This window comes from Polyodon spathula, chromosome 5 (genome assembly GCF_017654505.1).
Source record: "Polyodon spathula isolate WHYD16114869_AA chromosome 5, ASM1765450v1, whole genome shotgun sequence".
In the NCBI taxonomy this organism is placed as follows: Eukaryota; Metazoa; Chordata; class Actinopteri; order Acipenseriformes; family Polyodontidae; genus Polyodon; species Polyodon spathula.
The window spans coordinates 21,290,703-21,309,659 of record NC_054538.1 but is presented as its reverse complement, the minus strand read 5'-3'; the positions used below and the strand labels follow the sequence as shown (position 1 = coordinate 21,309,659).

The 18,957-nt window shown below is 37.7% G+C and overlaps 2 protein-coding genes across 4 annotated transcripts in view; one reads left to right on the top strand and one right to left on the bottom strand.

Annotated features, from left to right (window-relative positions):
* The window catches only part of LOC121315722 (exportin-5), a 30,923-nt gene extending 16,475 nt beyond the window's left edge, over nt 1-14,448 (bottom strand). Inside the window, exons 1-17 of the mRNA XM_041250069.1 lie at nt 14,203-14,448; nt 13,450-13,571; nt 12,707-12,779; nt 12,416-12,553; nt 11,984-12,166; nt 11,492-11,518; nt 10,589-10,774; nt 10,361-10,437; nt 9,001-9,100; nt 8,307-8,390; nt 7,432-7,557; nt 5,908-5,998; nt 5,564-5,692; nt 3,273-3,388; nt 1,888-2,043; nt 1,332-1,373; nt 536-625 (exon numbers count right to left, since the gene is read on the bottom strand). Coding sequence (XP_041106003.1) covers nt 536-625; nt 1,332-1,373; nt 1,888-2,043; nt 3,273-3,388; nt 5,564-5,692; nt 5,908-5,998; nt 7,432-7,557; nt 8,307-8,390; nt 9,001-9,100; nt 10,361-10,437; nt 10,589-10,774; nt 11,492-11,518; nt 11,984-12,166; nt 12,416-12,553; nt 12,707-12,779; nt 13,450-13,571; nt 14,203-14,304 — 1,842 coding nt within the window. The 5' untranslated portion in view covers nt 14,305-14,448. The remainder of the gene's footprint in view (nt 1-535; nt 626-1,331; nt 1,374-1,887; nt 2,044-3,272; nt 3,389-5,563; nt 5,693-5,907; nt 5,999-7,431; nt 7,558-8,306; nt 8,391-9,000; nt 9,101-10,360; nt 10,438-10,588; nt 10,775-11,491; nt 11,519-11,983; nt 12,167-12,415; nt 12,554-12,706; nt 12,780-13,449; nt 13,572-14,202) is intronic.
* A 2,398-nt stretch (nt 14,449-16,846) lies between these two features.
* Nucleotides 16,847-18,957, top strand: part of LOC121315721 (apoptosis-stimulating of p53 protein 2-like) — a 37,358-nt gene continuing 35,247 nt past the window's right edge. For all 3 annotated transcript variants that reach the window (XM_041250068.1, XM_041250067.1, XM_041250066.1), the window contains exon 1: nt 16,847-17,699. In XM_041250068.1, the coding sequence (XP_041106002.1) occupies nt 17,673-17,699 (27 nt within the window). In that variant the 5' untranslated portion in view covers nt 16,847-17,672. The remainder of the gene's footprint in view (nt 17,700-18,957) is intronic.

The following is an 18,957-nucleotide window of genomic DNA, read 5'->3' as shown; positions in this document are numbered from 1 at the left end:
AGGAACTTGCAACGCCATGTTGCCGATTGGTTTACAACTAGATTCAGAGTCGTTAAACCAGCTACTAAGCTAATGAAATAATTGACTTTCCTAGCGTATTACACGTCTCTCCACAAAACTGCCTGCCTTCTGAAAGCCGTTTTCGTCATGTAAGAAGAGTAGTGAATGGCTGATTGACATTATTTATATAGATTATAAACCCAGGTTCATCAGTTTAAAAAAATAAAACCAGAATTTTCTACATAGGTCTTTCGGGATGTTTTTTTGGTTAAAATGAAAACTTCAAGCCCTACTTATACTTAATAAAACACAGTAATCATTTGTTTGCTTTTTTTTTTTTTTTTTTTTTAACTAAAAACAAGGTTTTATAAATTTAGAAAAAACACAAATATACTGCACTGTATAGATGCTCGTTCATATTTATATATTAATTACTGAACAGCATAAGACTGCTGGGACGGTTTAGAAATGTAAGTATATTTTAAGGATATTTAAGTTGCTGGTTCCTTTAGGACTAATTAATTGTATTACTCACCAGTATGAGTTGTGGGTAGTCTCTGCACATCTTGATAATGGAGGAGCAAGCATGTCTTCTCACATTCTTCACTGCACGGGTCCTGGGAGCCTGTCAATCACAAAACAATTCTGTCAATATTTTTTTCCCCTCAAAAACAATATCATAAATCAAACACCTGTTAGACGAACCGAACACACGTCCTTCATTGAAACATCATGAAGCGTGTTAACTGTGCAACGAGTCAGATGCTTTGCCTCTTAGTGCGATATAGATTTTCACTTATTCTTCATCTCTGATCAGCTACAAAAAAATCTATAAGAACCAGAAAAATCTATAGAACTACAGTAGATCACTACAGGGTTTTCTGATTCACTATATGTCAGATCACATCCAAACCTACATGTGAAAATTAAGCAGCTCTACTGGTATAAATACACAACAAACGGCTGGTTAAAATCACCTCGACAGAGTTTTTCTGTAAATCACTGAACCACACAATCTATGTGTATTGTATACCTGTGAACTGAAGGGACTCTTATCTGGTGTCACTTCATACAGCTCAAACTTAATTGATTTCCCAAACCCATACAGTACTTGCCCAGTGATAAGATTAAGCAAGTCTGACTTCACTTCCGTTTCCTGTTCTGCAACATTGATTCACACTGAATATTAAAAGTAACATTTCCTCTACTTTTCTCTTGCTGGAGCAGCAATGGACACTTGACAAACAGTCATTCACATACAATGCTCTCCTGTAGAAATCAGAAACCATTACTGCAAAGAAAAAATTGTAGCCGTTGGATGTCGTTCTTACCTTGCTCTCCTCAATCACTTCAAATGTAACTGATAAAAATAGCTAAAAAAATGAAAAAAAAATTAAGAAATTAGCAATTTGCCAATGAATGGATAGAATCCTTTAGACAAATGTAAACTGTGCACAGTAAGTTAGTTCTTAAGACATAAATATACCCGTTTCTCAATTTCTAGTATAAATATTTTAAAGATGACCATTCTGGCCCAACAAAATTCAATGGATCTAAGCAGTATTAGATCTAAATAATTGATCTGACTATTTAAAATAGGTCTATGTGCCAAGTACACAAAAAACATGGAAAACTACCATTTACTGTACCAGAGCAATTAAGTCTCTTCAGTTTTTTACATTTATACAAATAGGTTAAAACACTAGGGAAGTTCCCGTTTAAATGATTTAAACAATCATTTTAATCAACTGACTAGACCCCCATGTGAGCTACAGTGCAGCTTTTCATTAGATGAAAACTGAAATCAGGTAAGACGTTGCTCATTAACAGAACAGCGGCTCAGAGAGAAGGGGATTCTTTCAATAATAGACAGAAGAAGATACCCACCTTGGAGAGGACCTGGGGCAGGAATTCAGGCCGGAAGTTGACAAACGGGAAGAGGGTTGACACATTGGTCAGCACGCAGGAGAGTATGAGCGGGTCTCTGGTCTCGTAATTCAGGACAGCCTGCAGCAGCTCCATACCCTGATCCACCGGGAGTTTCTGGGAGAAAAAGGCGGCGCACAAACAATACCCCCAGTGGTTAGGACAAGTCCCTTGCACCCATTCACAGGTATTTCAAAACTTTATTTTAACTATTTGTCTTCTCAAACATATTGAGTTTGTAAACAAGGACTTGTCCCATCAGTACTACAATTATGATTTGCAATACAGTAAATGGTATACAAAAAACAAAACAAAGAAAAAACACAGACATACACTTGTGTTATATCTATCTATATATATCTGCCTATAAATCCAATTAACTTCCATTAAATTTATACTTCTTTATACTACTACTAAACTTTATCGTTCTAGCTTATATATATACATATATAGTAGGACAATGGTCCATACCACACAGCCTGGTCAACCAAGGTGTGGATGGAGGACCACAAGATCAAGACCCTGTCATGGCCAGCCCAATCTCCAGACCTGAACCCCACTGAATACCTCTGGAATGTGATCAAGAGGAAGATGGATGGTCACAAGCCATCAAACAAAGCCGAGCTGCCTGAATTTTTGCGCCAGGAGTGGCATAAAGTCACCCAATATCAATGTGAAAGACTGGTGGAGAGCATGCCAAGACGCATGAAAGCTGTGCCTGAAAATCAGGGTTATTCCACCAAATATTGCTTTCTGAACTCTTCCCAAGTTAAAACATTAGTATTGTGTTGTTTAAAAATGAATCTGAACTTATTTTCTTTGCATTATTCGAGGTCTGACAACACTGCATCTTTTTTGTTATTTTGACCAGTTGTCATTTTCTGCAAATAAATGCTCTAAATGACAATATTTTTATTTGGAATTTGGGAGAAATGTTGTCAGTAGTTTATAGAATAAAACAAAAATGTTCATTTTACCCAAACACATACCTATAAATAGTAAAACCAGATAAACTGATAATTTTGCAGTGGTCTCTTAATTTTTTCCAGAGCTCTGTGTGTGTGTGTATATTTTCCCCAAAGTAAAAATGCAAACGACTGACTGAACAAACTTTATTAACAAACCAATCTAGCACCTCAAAGAAGATTACCGTTTCACAGCATCTTAAGCCATTTCAGGTTTTACTGTCAGCTCAAATTACACAATCTTGCTATGCCAATCAAATTAGAAACAGTGTGTGACATGGAATGCCTCAATCGGCTGTGCAACTGGACTTCCTATTTCCTTCCTTGAGTTAATATATAAGGGTTCACCTCTTGCAAAATTCTCAGAACCAGGACGCTTACCTCTTTGTCCACAAACTTGATCAGCTGGCTGACAACACTCTCCGTGAAGAAAGTCATGGCATCCCACTGTACATACGACGGAGAGAAGATAGAGCACAGGCCTTCTGCGGTCTTCGCTGTGGAAGAAGAGGGAAACCAAGACATTAGAAACGCTTTGAGTAGGACCCATTGAGCATTCAGTCCCACTGAACACAAGGCATAATGATGAAATGAACAATGAAAAACAAGAAATCCCCAGGGGAATCACATATCCAATGGATATGTGAAAATGATCTGTACCACTGAAATGTCCAGAGTGGAATACATTGTGTAAGTGAAATGGTCCACTTCTACTGGACACCACCTGTAATGAACTTTATTGCAAGAGAATCATGTAACACAGCAGTCAGTGTACCCATTGTAAAGAAACTACTCTGAAAATGAGTGTTCTGCACCATTAACATGGTCAGAGGTCACACAATGGGGCACTAAGATGGTTAATCCTTTGCGGTCCTATGTCGGAACATGTCCAACATTCCGATTTTCCCTTTCCAGTCCGACATCATCAAAAAGATGTAAAGCACAGGTCTCTAGTCGTTTTCTCAATCTATGTCCAAGTGACACCGATAGGAGCCGAAAAAAAAAGGGGGGGAGGGGGGGGGGGGGGGGGGGGGGGGCGTGTGAGCAATAGAGCAAGCAGCTGCACCACAGAGATAATGATGAACACAAAGGAGATAGCTGCTTCCGCATCCAGCGCTCAAAGAATATCACAGACATTTGCAGAGCTTTTTGAGATGTTATAGTAATAAAATAGTAACTTGGATCACATTATTGAGGAGTTTGGTGATCAAACGAGTGATCAGGAGAGGATTCATCAGTATGCATGTCTATAAAGAGGTATGTTAAATACATCGAACAAGGGGTTGGGCTTGGCTGGAGATGCAGTACAGATGTCGTTTTGCCATGCAATGCGTTTTAAACCTGTTTTACGCCGAAAAAAAAAATTTAAACAGCGAGTAAAAATAAATTGGACCTGACGCGACTGACAAGCAGTGAATAAATGGACTACAAAGGGTTAATGTTCACTGGACACCATCTGTAACTGAATTTTTATAGATGGGAGGGAGGGAAACTTACACAGAAACATAAAATCCACTGAAATTGAGTATAACCACTTTGTGCTACCTTGAGTATTGACTTATTTATTTACTTGTTAAGTACGGTGGTCAACGACAGAACAAACTAGCTTGGTGCTTAAAGGGTTCAACTCTTCTGCTGATAGAGCACGCCCGAGTCCTCACAATGCTGATGCAAGGAAATGTGTGTCAAGGTCAGACAGTTTCTTGCCATAGGCAGTTTTCCCAGGGTTTTTTCTAGTCATGTACTTGACATAAAACTCTGGGGTTCGCCTGTCATTCTGGCATTTTCTGCGTTATTGGATCTCATATGATCATCCCACATTCAAACTTCGGGACAAGTCTGCCCCTAACTTGTCTTTTGAAAGGCTTTTACAAGCCTAATGCTAATGGAAGTTTATATGCTGCAATAACGGGACTGATTAAAATCCAGCAGTAACATGCTTTCTCTGTGTAGTACAAGAAAGAAATGTACTGTAATAAGATTATGCATAGATTATTACAGTATGAAAACATTATTATGAGTGGAAACCTACAAGCTTGAAAAAGCAAACAAGTCAAATGATGCAAAGCTATTTGACTCGCAAGAAGTTATGACAACGGCTAGCAAGAAAAGGCAACCGTAGATTCTTTTGAAGCAGCAGTATCATGAAGGGGTGAGCTAGCAAAAGGAAGTGATTAAAAAACAAAGCTCGAAAGCCCTGACTTGCTCTGCAGAGTCCCTAGACAGTTCCTCTGTGATCTCACCTACCCACTTCCTCAGCGGTCTGACCGAAAAATTGACACTGACACAGTACAGGCTTGATACAGGGTGCTTTCCCCTTGCTCCATTTCATGCAAAACTTGCAGCTTTGGGTTCACACACACACACACACTTCTCACAAACAGGTTGTGGTTTCCAGTAAGAGTGTGATGTTAAAGTGAACACCCCATTTCTGAAGGCACGTACAGTACAGTGACATCCACTTTCAACCAATGTTTTTTATTCATTTTTTATATAACACTGCATGTTTTTTTTCTGTTGGCGTTTCTGTTTAGATCATTCCCTCCTAGTGATCCTTTTCCAAACCAACTCACTTCAGCTTTTAATAGTTATTTTCAGAAGCTGAACAGGTGGTCTGCTGAAATAGTTAGTAAATGATGAGTAGACAGTGTTAATGGAAAGCCGGCACTTACATGTGGTTGGGCCGATGTCAATGGGCGTGTTCAGCTGGTACTGCAGCCATTCCCCGGCCATTTGGAAGGTCTCCAGAGGGATCAGTTTGCAGGCGTTACGGACAACCTCACCTTGCTGGGCTCGGAATGCTGTCAAAACAGAGAAACAAGAGCTGGTCTCTTGCACTGTAACAATGATTTTCCAATAACATCAACATACACAAATCACTAGAGGAGAAACAAAACCAATATGGTTTATAAGGACGTTCCAAGATGATTCTGGCAAAACAGCAAAAATTGAAAACTGGTTTTGGGAATACATTGCTGTATTCACATGGAATTATTACAGCTTAAACTTGACGTACAGTTAAAGAAGGCGTTGAAATCTTCATCGCTGTCAAAGTCCACACGAGAATATTCACAGCTTGGGCTATCTGTTTTAGATGGGAATCCGACCTGCAAGCAAAGCAAAAAATACAGTATTTCATTAGAGGTGTATCATGTATCAAGTGACAAGGTCTTAAATTAGGATTATACAACATTGCATAATGAAATTAAAATCTTAAAAAAAAAAAACTGTATATACTGGAACTCCGCTTAGCCATGTGCATCGGGGGGATATAGATCCACGGATGTGTGATAATTGAGGTGTCACTGCGTGTGACCAGAACGCATGAATACAATAAAGAAACTAGTAATGTAAACCAAATTAGCATTTACTGGAGATGTATGCTACTGTATATATTACAGACAGAAGAATGTTCTAAAATGAGTTTACTTTTCCCTAGCTTTTTCAATTACTAAAATAAATTAATAAAAAATAAACACAAATAAAAATACTACAACGTTGCAAGATCATAAGACATTTGATGGTGGAAATAAGCTATTCAGTCCATCAAAGCTCATATATTTCCTATAAACCAATTTGTGTGTCTAGCAGCTAGAAATATCAGGAGGTATTATCGACAATTTATTCCAAGCGTTAATATTAAATAATGGTAGCTAAGTGTTGACAGTTTTCTGGGATTTCAAACAAATAAATTATTTGTTTACTTTAAACTAAATAAACAAGCCTCCCGTGTAATTTTAACATCTTTCATTTCAACAAAATACATAAATGTTTTTTCTTAACTTTTTTTAAACAATTCACTGTTGCAAGTCATTCTTTTGAACCTTGAGAAAGAACATCGTAATCTTTTCTTTCAGTGAGGCAAATTATGTTTGCTGGTATTTACTAAGTAACTGCCTTAGGAGAACTAATTTGACAGAATCTGCATCTTTCTGCTGCTCACATTAAGAAATGAATCCTCCCACCTGCAGCACTGCCGTCTTGGTGGCGTTTCCACAGATTTCAGACTGACGCATGCGTTTCTGTGCATGTGCGCACCGCAGTCGCTAAATCTACATTGGCAATAACGTACTGCATTTCAGAGATAAAACTCGTCAGGGAGCCGCGGATAACCGATTGTCTTTGCACACTGCCTGCCTTCTGAAAGCAGCTCTCCTTATGCAGAGAGAGGAACGAATTATTGTCATTTAAAATGGTGTTCCCTAAACCCACGTTTTTCGAATAAAAAAATAAAAAAATCTTCTAAACAGGTCTTCGGGGGTGTTGTTTCAGTTATTGGTTAAAACTGAAATCTTCAAGCCCTAGCTATATTTGACCAAAACTGGAACTCACTGAACTTTCAAATAAAAGTAGTTACAGCAAAAGTTCCAAGTTAGTTAGAAAAAGTTTGCCTAACATCAATGCCACTGGTATTCAGAAATAGAGACCCTACATTTGATTTAAGACACAATTAGCTTACACTGAAATTATGAGGAGGCATCTCTAAGTTATAAATATTTATTCTGTTAGGAAAACGGTGATTGATAGAAACATGCCTTACCTTAACAAGGTTGGTCATGGAGGCTCTCACGTACTTTGAAGTTATTGCCATTGTCATGGGATCTTTAGACAGAACCTCGTGTCTAAATAACGAGCCCCAAGTGACCTGGGTTGAAGATCTTAAAAACTGAACAAGAAAAATATATACAACACATACTGAAATAGGTTAGGTATTTCATCATGATCACTCTGTCCAAGTGCCACAAAAGCCACCAAGCCATAACTGTCTGTGCATTTTAATCTGTGTCACACAAAATGTGTATTTTTATTTCACATATTGTTTCATAGAATACACTTTTTTTTTTTAAATAGCAATTGGTGTAACAAAATAAGTAGATACAGAACAGCATAACAGCATTGTAGCAGGCGAGTCATTGCATCACAAATTGTACATCTGTTACACAGCTAAGTGATTAATATCAGATTTTGGTAATGGGTCAGTCTATCATAATAAACAAAAGTATTATAATCAAAAACTCTTGGGCTCATCAGCCTCTAATATTGTACTGTATGGTGCATTAACAATTCCAGCTAAAAATGAGTGGGTGTACTATATCAACATCCAAGCAAGTACACATGTGCAACATTGAAGTTTTGTAAATAATGCAATACGCACTAACCCCCAACAAGTACTGGGGTACAGGAGGTAGAAAAAAAAATAGTGTGATCCAGTAGAAAAAGTATAAATAAAAATAGCACAATAATCTTTCACAATTCACACACAAGGGCAAGCTTAGTTTTAGCTTTATATTGAGTAGGTCTGTGTAGTTCCAACAATTGCAATGCAACTGAGTGATACATATTCTGGTCTGAGTCACTACTGTGTCCCAGACCCAGACCCCAAGGAGCAAGTTCAAGTGTTTTGCTTGGTCTCACCTGGCTTGGGTGAGTGGTAAACGCAAGGAAGGCTTCCAAGTATTTGCCCAAGTTGGCTGGGGTTTCAACATCAACATCAGATGCCTGAGTAGAGAGAAATATTACTTAAGAGTTTGCTTTCGATGCACCTGCAGCTGGGAGTGGAAATATCTTTCTAACATCACCTAACCAGGTTTCTGCTTCACAAACACCACTTACTAGGAACTGACAAGTTTTGCATATTACTGACAAGTTTTACACAATTTAGCTGTATGGTGGAGTTTTTGTGTTCTAATATTAAGACATGCAAGTATGTTCCAATCACATTATTTTAGAATGTTTACAGGACCGAGTAACAGATTACAGTTAGGTTATTGGGTTCATCTCATACAGTCAGGACTGATTTCAGTTTTACAAGAGGTGCTAATAAGAACTAATTGCACAGCCTGGCTGGCGCTGTCCACACAGGTTAGACATATCCTAAAGAATTAGCCTCCACGATCCTAGTGTTACATAGTGTTTCTGGTGGTCACACTGTGTCTACAGCATTAAAAGGCCATGGAAACAGAATATGCATAAACCCTTTAGCGATACAGGAACAGACAAGCTAACAAAATTATAGTGATTAGACTAATATTTTTAGACAGAAAATCATAACCTAAATATACACTTTCACTTAACTAGTGACAATGACCCCTTAACAACCTACACATACCAGCAGTGCACACAGCTGACCGCCCAATGCACACAAAACCTGACACAGCCGTTTTAGGAAAACGTAGTGTCTCTCTGTGAGTCCTGCTCCATCCGCAGGCCTGAAAAAAACAACAGCGCTCGAGTCACTCAAACAAACAGCATGCCCTGAGCACAGAATTGAGGTATCCATTCCATAACCAAGATCGTATTTCACACAGCGCAACCTGACCAGCTCAAAAGTTAAGCTGAATTAATTGCTAATATATGAAGGCCATAAACATTAGTCAGATATCAACTGCTTTAGATTTTCTAGAACATTAATGAAGGCAAAAAATGAAACCACTACTAAAAGGACATAAACAGAAGGACTGACAGCACATGCTTTTTTTTTTGGCAGTAACTATATATGACTACATGGACACATTGCTGGTACAATTGACTAAATTTTTTTTTAAAAAATATATAGCTAAGCCAATCTGTCAGGACCCTACTAAATCAGTCTTAAATATTCAAACAAAGTTTCACTAAAAAACTTCTGAAGATTTAGCATTCACTGAACTTCAACCTAAACCAGGAGTATATCAAACCTGTCATAGATTCTGACTCCTTTAAGAACTTTTCATTAGGAACGTTCTCACCCAGTTCCATCCCATTTGAACTAGCACCTCTCAGAATACATTCTTTTTAACCCTCCTATTATATTCAGAATTTAGATACATCTGTTGTTTTGGGTCATACTGACCCAATGCAATTTCAAACTAATTTAAAACAGCCTTAAATTGATTAAATGTTTTTATTTGCAAAGGTTTTACTCTTTTCTGCTCTTTTAGTCCAGGAGCTGTGATAAAACTTGTTTGACTGCCAACCTGGGAGCTCCTCAATTTGGAATGTCTTTACCAATGAGATGCTGTTGCAATACTGACAAGAGAAAATTAGGCTCTGCCTTGTGGATATAGATTGCTTGTATTTTTTGTTGATAAATATCAATTTCCAGAGATAACAATACAAATATAATAATAATAAAATAACAAAATTAAAGAAGTTTGTTTTATTCCTGCACACAAATCTACATAGATAAATGCCACGGGTCACAGTGACCCGAAACATCTTATTTGTATACATGGCCTGTTCTAAAAAATAAACATCTCAAGAGGTTCTGTTTTCTGTGTATAAGTTCATGACTCCAACTGAGGAAAAGTCATAAAATATTATACAGAAAATGAAAAGAAAAATAGCATTTAAGCTAATTGGAAACTAGAGTCGGGTCAAATAGACCCGAAACCTAATAGGAGGGTTAAATGAACCTGTGGGTGCGAGAACAAAAATGAACAGACCATTAGACCTTTCAAAAAATATTAACAGGAAAAATAAATACTTACTGTGCAGCAGAGAGAATATAGTGCATTGCTACATCCCCAAACAAGATCATTAGAGGCTTCCGGTCTTCCAGCTTTCCCTGTTTATTAAAACACACAGTATGAGTACATGAAAAAAAAAAAAAGGATTTAAAACGGCCAACAACGGAATCGCAGATGGACACTGAACACATTTACTGAAAATTTGTCCCACCAACATGACCATTCTTTTTTAAAAGCACGCCTGTTTACCTTTCTGCTGACAGCAATGAGCAGGCACTCTGCTGCTTCCAGCTGTAGCTCAGCTTCACTCAGCAGGAGACATAGCATCTCCAGCAGCCGGCAGTTATCGTTTGTGATGTGAACCAGGGCCACCCAGTCAATGTAGCCTGCCAGGGTATTGAGAGCAGCTACCCCAACACGGCAGTGAGCCTTGGCCTGTGAAAAAGAGAGACAGTTTACATTAAGGCCAAGCCAAAGGAACCAAACAATGCAGGTGTAGACACCAAGTAAGAAGGTTAATATTCTTTTGAAAAGAGATCATTTATAATAGCATCTGATCTTCATGGAATACCATGTGTCACTTCTTTGTATGATAGTTTGTATTCACTGGAAACGACATAAGATTATGTATAATGTTGAATTATTCTTATTTTAAAAGATTGTACACTGTGCTGAATAAGTTACAAACAGATTTCACCCGGCCCTAGAGTGGGCTTGTCATGGGGTGGATATCGGCTTGTACCCCTAACCTAAACAATACTATATATAAAAGTTACAGCAATGCCTTTTGAATTAATATTGGTTTTGGCCCTACTGTATCAGCAGTTGTGTTAGAGTACAAGGTCCTCACTACAGAGGAGCTGTGACAAAAAGAGAAAGAGTCTAAGCTGTAAATCTCCCTCCTGACCAGAAAGGGTGTTGTGCAAGGTGGATTATATGCTTCCCTGTAGACTGGTCGACTCAACGGTGAGCTGAAACTGGAAGCTGGCCATCTTGGTGGAAGCGCGTAGCAGCATGTACACAAAACAAATCCGTTGCGACTGACTACAGGGTAGATAGTGATTGGAAAAAGGCTGGCACTAAGCTGATTGCAGGAAGGAGTTGTGTGCATCATTTCACTACCCACCACTCATCACCCTGTCAGGACCTTACCTTAATTTCCTGTGTTGGGTCTGTTTTCTGTAAATAAATAAATAAAACAAATAAATAAATAAAACCACTTAAAATATTCTTAAATTATAACAATTAATTATTTTTCCTCTTTTGCAAACATAAGCCTGTTAATCATACACAGTACGCTCTACCTACATTCCTGACACACTTTAATCTGATAACTGAGTGTGTTGAATTATACTGCCCTGTGTTTCAGAATAACCCGACCTAGAGATGGAGGAGAGTATATGTGGGGAAGATAGTGTTTAAAGAAAGGCAGAAAGAGCAGGGCAATATTTAGAAAGAGAAATCTGAAAGGAGGTTTACAGGAATAAATACAGAGACCTATATTACATATAGACCTATATTGCACGTGGGCATATTCCAGGCAAATTGTCCCCTTGATGGTAATACAGGAGAGAAGAAGAAAAAAAATCATGCCCAGAAAGTCCAGCGTGACTAATTATTACGTTTTAAGTGCAAGCTGCTAACCATTTTGCGGTACTTGTTGACGTTCTGCTGCAGAATGTTAAGCAGGAAGTTGAAGATGTTCTCCATGTTCTGGGTGAGGGTCTGCTGGATATCGCGCCGGCGTTGGGTGGGGAGGGTCTGGAAGGTCACTACATCCTCTGCCAGCCGCAGCAGAATGAACATCACCAGCTCCGTCTGCGCTTCCTGGAGGAGGAAACATTTCTCGTGTTACTGTCATTTACTTGCCCCGTCCCTGAATTTTGATGCTAAACTAACTGGAGTAAACTGTCACTGTTTCCAGATGGCGTGTGAAGACTGGACAGATCAGAAATAGACGATAATACACATGCCACATGACACTCACACCTTTGCTCCTGAGGTAAAAGCTGAAAGCTGTTGGATGCATGCTGGATCTCTGAATGTGGAACTGCAGGAGTGGACAGTGTCACTTACCCCCTGCTTTGTGAGAGACTCGAGTTCCTTCAGCATGTCAGGCCAGTGCTGCGGCCACTCTCTCTTGATCATCTCCACCACAATTCGGGACAGAACATCCTTGATATGACTCTCCTCTTCCAGAATGGGACGAATGCCCTGGAAACGGTGCATGAGATGTAAAACAAAGGCAAAAGCAAAGTCATGCTTTATAGACTATTTTTGATCATTATAAGGTTACTGAAAGTCCACATTAAAAGAGCACCCTTTTTGATATGTAAAAAAAAGAGATATTTTAAGCAAGTGACTTACATTTGATATTAATCCCATCACATTGTTTTTCAAATTTACTTTTTCCCGCTGTGGCATATTGTTCCAGCGGAATCTAATGTTTAAAAAAGAAAAAAAATGGAAAAGTTACATCATTCAGTCCACACTAGTGCCACTTGCAAAACTATTACAAGTAGCAACGGGCATAGAATGCATAAATCTACTCACAAATATGGAAATGGTAGACAGCAACCATAGGAAGCGCTTCCAGGGATGCAGGGTATCTAAAACTCAAGGGCTACAAACGCCCATAAACAGTTTTATCACAACTGGTTGAGCGGTTGTCAAGGTATAGCTTTCCAGTATAAGTACACAAAAAAGCAATGGTCTGCAGCAAGTTACCCAGCTTGCATTGTAAATCATAAAGTGGCAACATCAGCTGCAAGCAAACACAGAGCTGTGGTCTGTGCTCAAGAGACTTAGTTTATTCACTTTAGTTTTTTGACTTTGTGCCCGCAGGTCCAGCACAGGTACACCTCTAGGCTCATGGAACAAGCTAGCAGACATCTGCAGCACTTTTAGGTTCTACAATGCAGAAAAAGGTTCATATAATAAGGTCCATAATGCATTGATCCCACCTAAGAAAAAGGAAACTTTACCAGGGCTTCTACTGCTTTCCAGGTTTTACTTCGAGCTTGATTGGGCACAGTGTATAGGCAACAAGCTCAGGTGTCTGATCAAACTGCTATGCAATGGCAGTTTTATTTCCATTCCTGTTGACTTACTTGACACAGTGTTCCAGTATCTGAAGACCAAAATGTCTGATAATTGGTGGCTGGGTCTTCTCTGCTAGTTTAAGTCCACAGGGGACACAAATCGGACACTTCTCCTTGAATTCTTCACAAAACTAAAAGCAATCATGAGAAAGAATTTAAAAAAATCTATATAGTTTAAATTCAAATATGTGGGTGTGGTTTTACGTAATATTTTAGTTATTTAGTACAATGTGTGAAACTGTCACAACGCTAATTGAACAGACGAGTTACTGCAAGTACAGTACATACACGACCCCTGGGTGTGACTTATAAACACGCAGTAGAATGCTAACTTTACGATACATGTTTTATTTTAAACGTAATTAAAAAAAAAAAAAAAAAAAACTACTTATGCTATGTATTTAATACCTTACAGAATAAAACATTAGCTAACATCTCATTTAATCTGGGGGGCACCAGTGCTATAAGAGGCCAAGCAGAAATTAACATGATCTGACGAAGTTGCAACAAGAGGGACGACCTCGGAATAGCTAGGATAACGACGCTAACACGAAAATACAGCAGCCGACTGTTGGCGCACGAAGAACAAAACGTCCATTTCACAGTGAATGAATGAAAAAAGACTAGTTCAACTATACTTCAATGGCATTACAATAATACTTACAAGACGCACATTCCCCACAAATGAATAATATAGCCGTCTATAATTTATATAGCGGTCCGTTTAATCAACCTGTCTGTATTGCACTCTAAAACCATTACCTTTAGGGCCTCCAGTCGGTATCGTTGACTTGATTCCGTATCCATCATTACATTCACTGCCTTTATCAGCTGTTCACAAAGCGCGTTCACCTGTTCCGACATGATTTTGACTTTTAATTTAAAAAATAGTTAAGAAAACAAAGTACAAGGTACCGATTTGGGTAAATAAAAATCTACAACGCCACTGCACTACAACCGAAACGCTCCGCTTTTCCAACTCTATACACACAACGTGCAAGGCCGTAAGACGACACAGCGTGTGCATCAAGCAAAAGGATGCGCTTTGGATGCTGGGAATTGAAGTTTTTTTTTTTTTTTTTTAACCACTCCCCTGTCATTTTAGCTGCCGCTAGGTTTTGTTTGTTCAAGTTTGTTTGGTTTTGCTGATATTACATCGTGTATCAATGTAAATAAGTGTACAGAGGTGGCAGACACTCCTGCTTAATGGCCCGAGAAGCCAATGGATTGGAATTGTTTCATCAAAATTAGATAAGTGGTTGCCAAGATATAGCCATCAATTGAAACTAATCAGTTAATTCCCTAGATCGTCGTGACTTATAGCCTCAGTTTAGGGAATAATGTTTGTAACAAAGTTGAATTAAAAGTGGGCCAGCAGTTCTCAAGATAGAACCATCAATATCTCTACCAATCATGATGTCACTGTAGGTGAGATACATAACACATTACACGAATGTGGAATAGGAGATGCCCATTCAAAGTTTTATTTAATTCAGATGAGGGTTCATAAGATATGACATTTTCTAGTCCAACAAATAAGAGCTCAAAAGGTATACTGAAGTATGTAACCAATAAAAAAATACCTAAAAATGTGAGCTGTGTTAATGAGTTGAAACCCCTTGTGTCAAATGACTTCCCGATGTTAGACGATTATTTACAACTTGGCCAAAGATTAAGATAGCATAGCAAAAAAAGACCAGTTAAACTTTCCGTTAGGCTTATTTTGATCAGAGAACGACTTTTAAAAAACAATCACTACCAAGGGGGTCTTGAACAGAGACCCCTGGCTTTCGTCCCAGGTTCCCTTTCTAATGACCCAGAGAATTGGTTCTCCAAACAAAACTGCTCTTCAAAGTGTCAAGTTGCTTTGTGTTTCCTTTTGGCACCTGATAGGATTCAAACTGTTTCCATAGTGACATCAAACATCTCTCTCTTTAGGCAGATGTGTCATATCCCTTCTAGAATGCACACTGGATGAAAAGAAGACTTAGGCATCTGGGCAGTAAAAAGAGCTTTTGTTGAACCAGTAAACAGAAAGCCTTCAGACACTGCAAAGCTATGACTAACTGAAAAGTCTCACTGTATTGTCTGTCTGTTCAAGCAAAACTATTTTCTTCTTTCAGCATTATTACTTTACTACAAACTTTTTTCTTTAGGATATTTCGCAATAGCAATTAATCAACACAGGCAGTGCCCAGGGAGTCATCTTATAATCCACAGAAAAGAGATTGATATGTAACAAGCTCTTACAAAAATGAACATGATTAATACAGTAATTGCATTTTTGGAGCTCCCAGAAGAGAATATAAATGATCATTTGATAGGTTCTTACACTAGCCTTACCCCAAGTGGAGCCCTGACTTCAAATCCATTTTGTTTGGTTCCAAGTAAAATAATATTAGCTAATAACTTAGTTTTGACACAACAGAGGTATGATCATATGTGTTGCGTATCACCATTTGACAAAATGAACAGCTTCTATTCTGAAGCCCAGTTTCACAAAGCACCACTAGCACTTATCTTATTTGTACCTGTTTAAAAACATCAGCTGCTCTCCCAGTACAATCTTTTCAGTATAACAAAAATGCTTCCTTGCACTACAGGGGAACCGGTGGTGATTAATCCTGTCTTAGAATCAGACGTATGTTGCCATATTATATATCACTGATAGCCACATTTGAATCAATTCTATAAGGAACATTAGCTGAAGAACCTGTTTTTGGTTTTTATGAATGGTATGTCTTGTATGTTTGGTAATATGTCAAGAGTTGACAGTAAAACTTTGAATGCAAGCCAATGGTATGATCTCATGCCACACTTAGCATACAGAATACAGTAGATTTTTGTTTGAACATTTCCACATTTCTGAGTTTAACCCCTCCTATTAGGTTTCACTTAAATGCTATTTTTCTTTTCATGTTCTATATACTATTGTATGACTTTTCCTAAGTTTCCTATATTCCACAGAAAACAGAACCTTTGAGATGTTTATGTTTTTTTTAGAACAGGTCATGTATACAAATTAGATGTTTCGGGTCACTGTGACCCGTGGCATTTATCTATGTAGATCTGTGTGCAGGAATAAAAACAAACTTCTTTAATTTGTTATTATTATTATTATTATATTATTATTATTCAATAATAATAATAATCTAAGCATAATATAGAGACCTTTATATCTCTGGAAATGACTGCACCTGTCTGGAGAAATGTATAAACAAAAACCAAACTATATATATATATATATATATATATATATATATATATATATATATATATATATATATATATATATTTAGTATCCGAAATCAAATAAAAAGGGCTTTTTATTTTTTTAACCACATCCTGATATAATAGGCCTACGTGTGAATCGTGTATGGGTAGAGTTTTTTTTTTTTTTTTTTTTTTTACTATTGTTTTGCTAATTTCATAACGGGGTTGAAATTTTTCTAATTTAATTAACAATAACTGCTGTTGGTGTGAGATAAGTTGCTTTCTCACGAGGCCCGGTCTTCCTATGGATTGTTATATAAACAAACATATCAAGAAAACAAACACTGCTGTTTAAATTAAAGGCGTTTCTCGTCTTCCTCGAGGTCTTTCACAGGCAGGGCGTGACTCGAGCATGCAAATCCCTTCTCAGCCGGTTCCACCGGGACTCTGTTGTGTCTCTGAAGACCAGACGTCGGGTTAAGGAGAGTCTGGGGCCGGGGAGAAGCTGCAGTGGATTCCAGTGGGATGAGTTTCCTTTCACGACGTCACGACGGGCTGGGTTGGCGATTGTTGGTACAGCCAGGGGGAGAACTGAAGCAGTCTATATTGAGCTTTCATGGCTACCATCTGCCTGTTTTTGTTTTTAAATAAAACAGCCCAAAACGTTTAATTTCCGTACATCGTTGTGGACAGTGAAGGCATTCATCATATACACTACAACCGGTCCATCGAAAAGAGGGTGCGCGTCGCATGCAGGAGTTTATTTTCAAAAAAGAAAACACGGGACAGGAAACTTTCTTTGGATAAAGAGGTGTAAAAGGATCAGGCCTCGCCGTACCACTGCAACAGGTTTCTACCGAAGAACAAGAAAATAGATTCTGTACAGAAGGAATAAAAATAAATACAAAGGAAAATAAAAAAAAAAACTGAAGGATTAAAAAACAAAACGTATTTATCATTGTACAATAGTGTAATTAAAAATTACAGCATTATATATATTCTGATAACTGAAAGTTTAAATGCGGTACGGAGCTAAAATGATGCCGGTAAGTTTTGATGTCATTACAAAATAAAATACAATAACTTTGCCACTAATTAATTGGTGGCAAATATAAAACTACTTTTACTTATTTATAATGTACGTGTGTTTGTGTAACATTTAAAATATGTGCATACATTACGGTATATTCGACTATACTAGACCAGCTTCATATTTAGCTGTGTGTTTTTGTTTTTTTTAAATCTTTACTTTTCTTCCGAAGTTAGTGGCCGTGTCAACCTGTACTAGTCCTACTAGGTTACGTCCATACATGAACCGTACAGAGGTAGTATGTATAATGTCTATATATTTTATTGTTTTAAAAAAAGTTATACATGGTTAAAAAAAAAAAAAAAAAAAAAAAAAAAAAAAAACTGTAGTGAACGTGTCCGAAGAGTCTCAACAATAATAATAAAATAAAAATGTCCGTAAGTCTACAGACACAAACGTAACGTAAATCACGTTGTTTGACTGAAATGAAATATTTAATATAACCCAATTTTATAAATATTACAGTATTTTAAACTTATTTGCGATATTTAAAGGAGTAAATTAACTAATTAAAGGACGCATTTTCACGGTTCTCCTTGGTCCATTAGAAAATGGATCGGAAATTTCCTTTATCTTGATTGGTCAATAGGGTTTTATCTCTGGTGGCGGACCTAATCAATTGCCATCTATTTTAATCGGTGTTCCAAATAGTTCCGCCTGAAAATACGTAAATACAGCATTCGTGTATTTTACCTTTTCTGTTCTTGATGAAAGAAAAGTCTCAGTTCTTGTAGCGTACACGCCCTCTGAATGTTGTCTGTCAAGTAGACTAATCCTGCTTCCTCGTTGCCCTGTATATCTATTTGAATTTAGTATATTAAATACAGTTTTAAAAAATCGATAAGTCTGTCGGCAGCAATAGTACAGTATTCAAAATAGCAACTAGTCTCCGAATGACGAGTTGAGAAAATCAAACAATTGAATGCAGTCGCATTACTTTCAATAACTTTATTTAGCGTATTAGTCACAGTAACTATATATAGGCACGGTGCTCACCTATCTAACAAAGCCAGAAAGGAGGCTTTGAATAAACTTTATGAACTCTCACACACTGTGAACGAGTCTCTCAACAAATGGCACGATCAGCTGCATTAACACATAGACAACTAGATATTTTTTAATTACTAACACTTTTAAAAACGTATTTCGCTAATACATTTTAGGACCTAACAGTAACTTAAATACTGAAACTTACACGAGCATGCACTCAAATC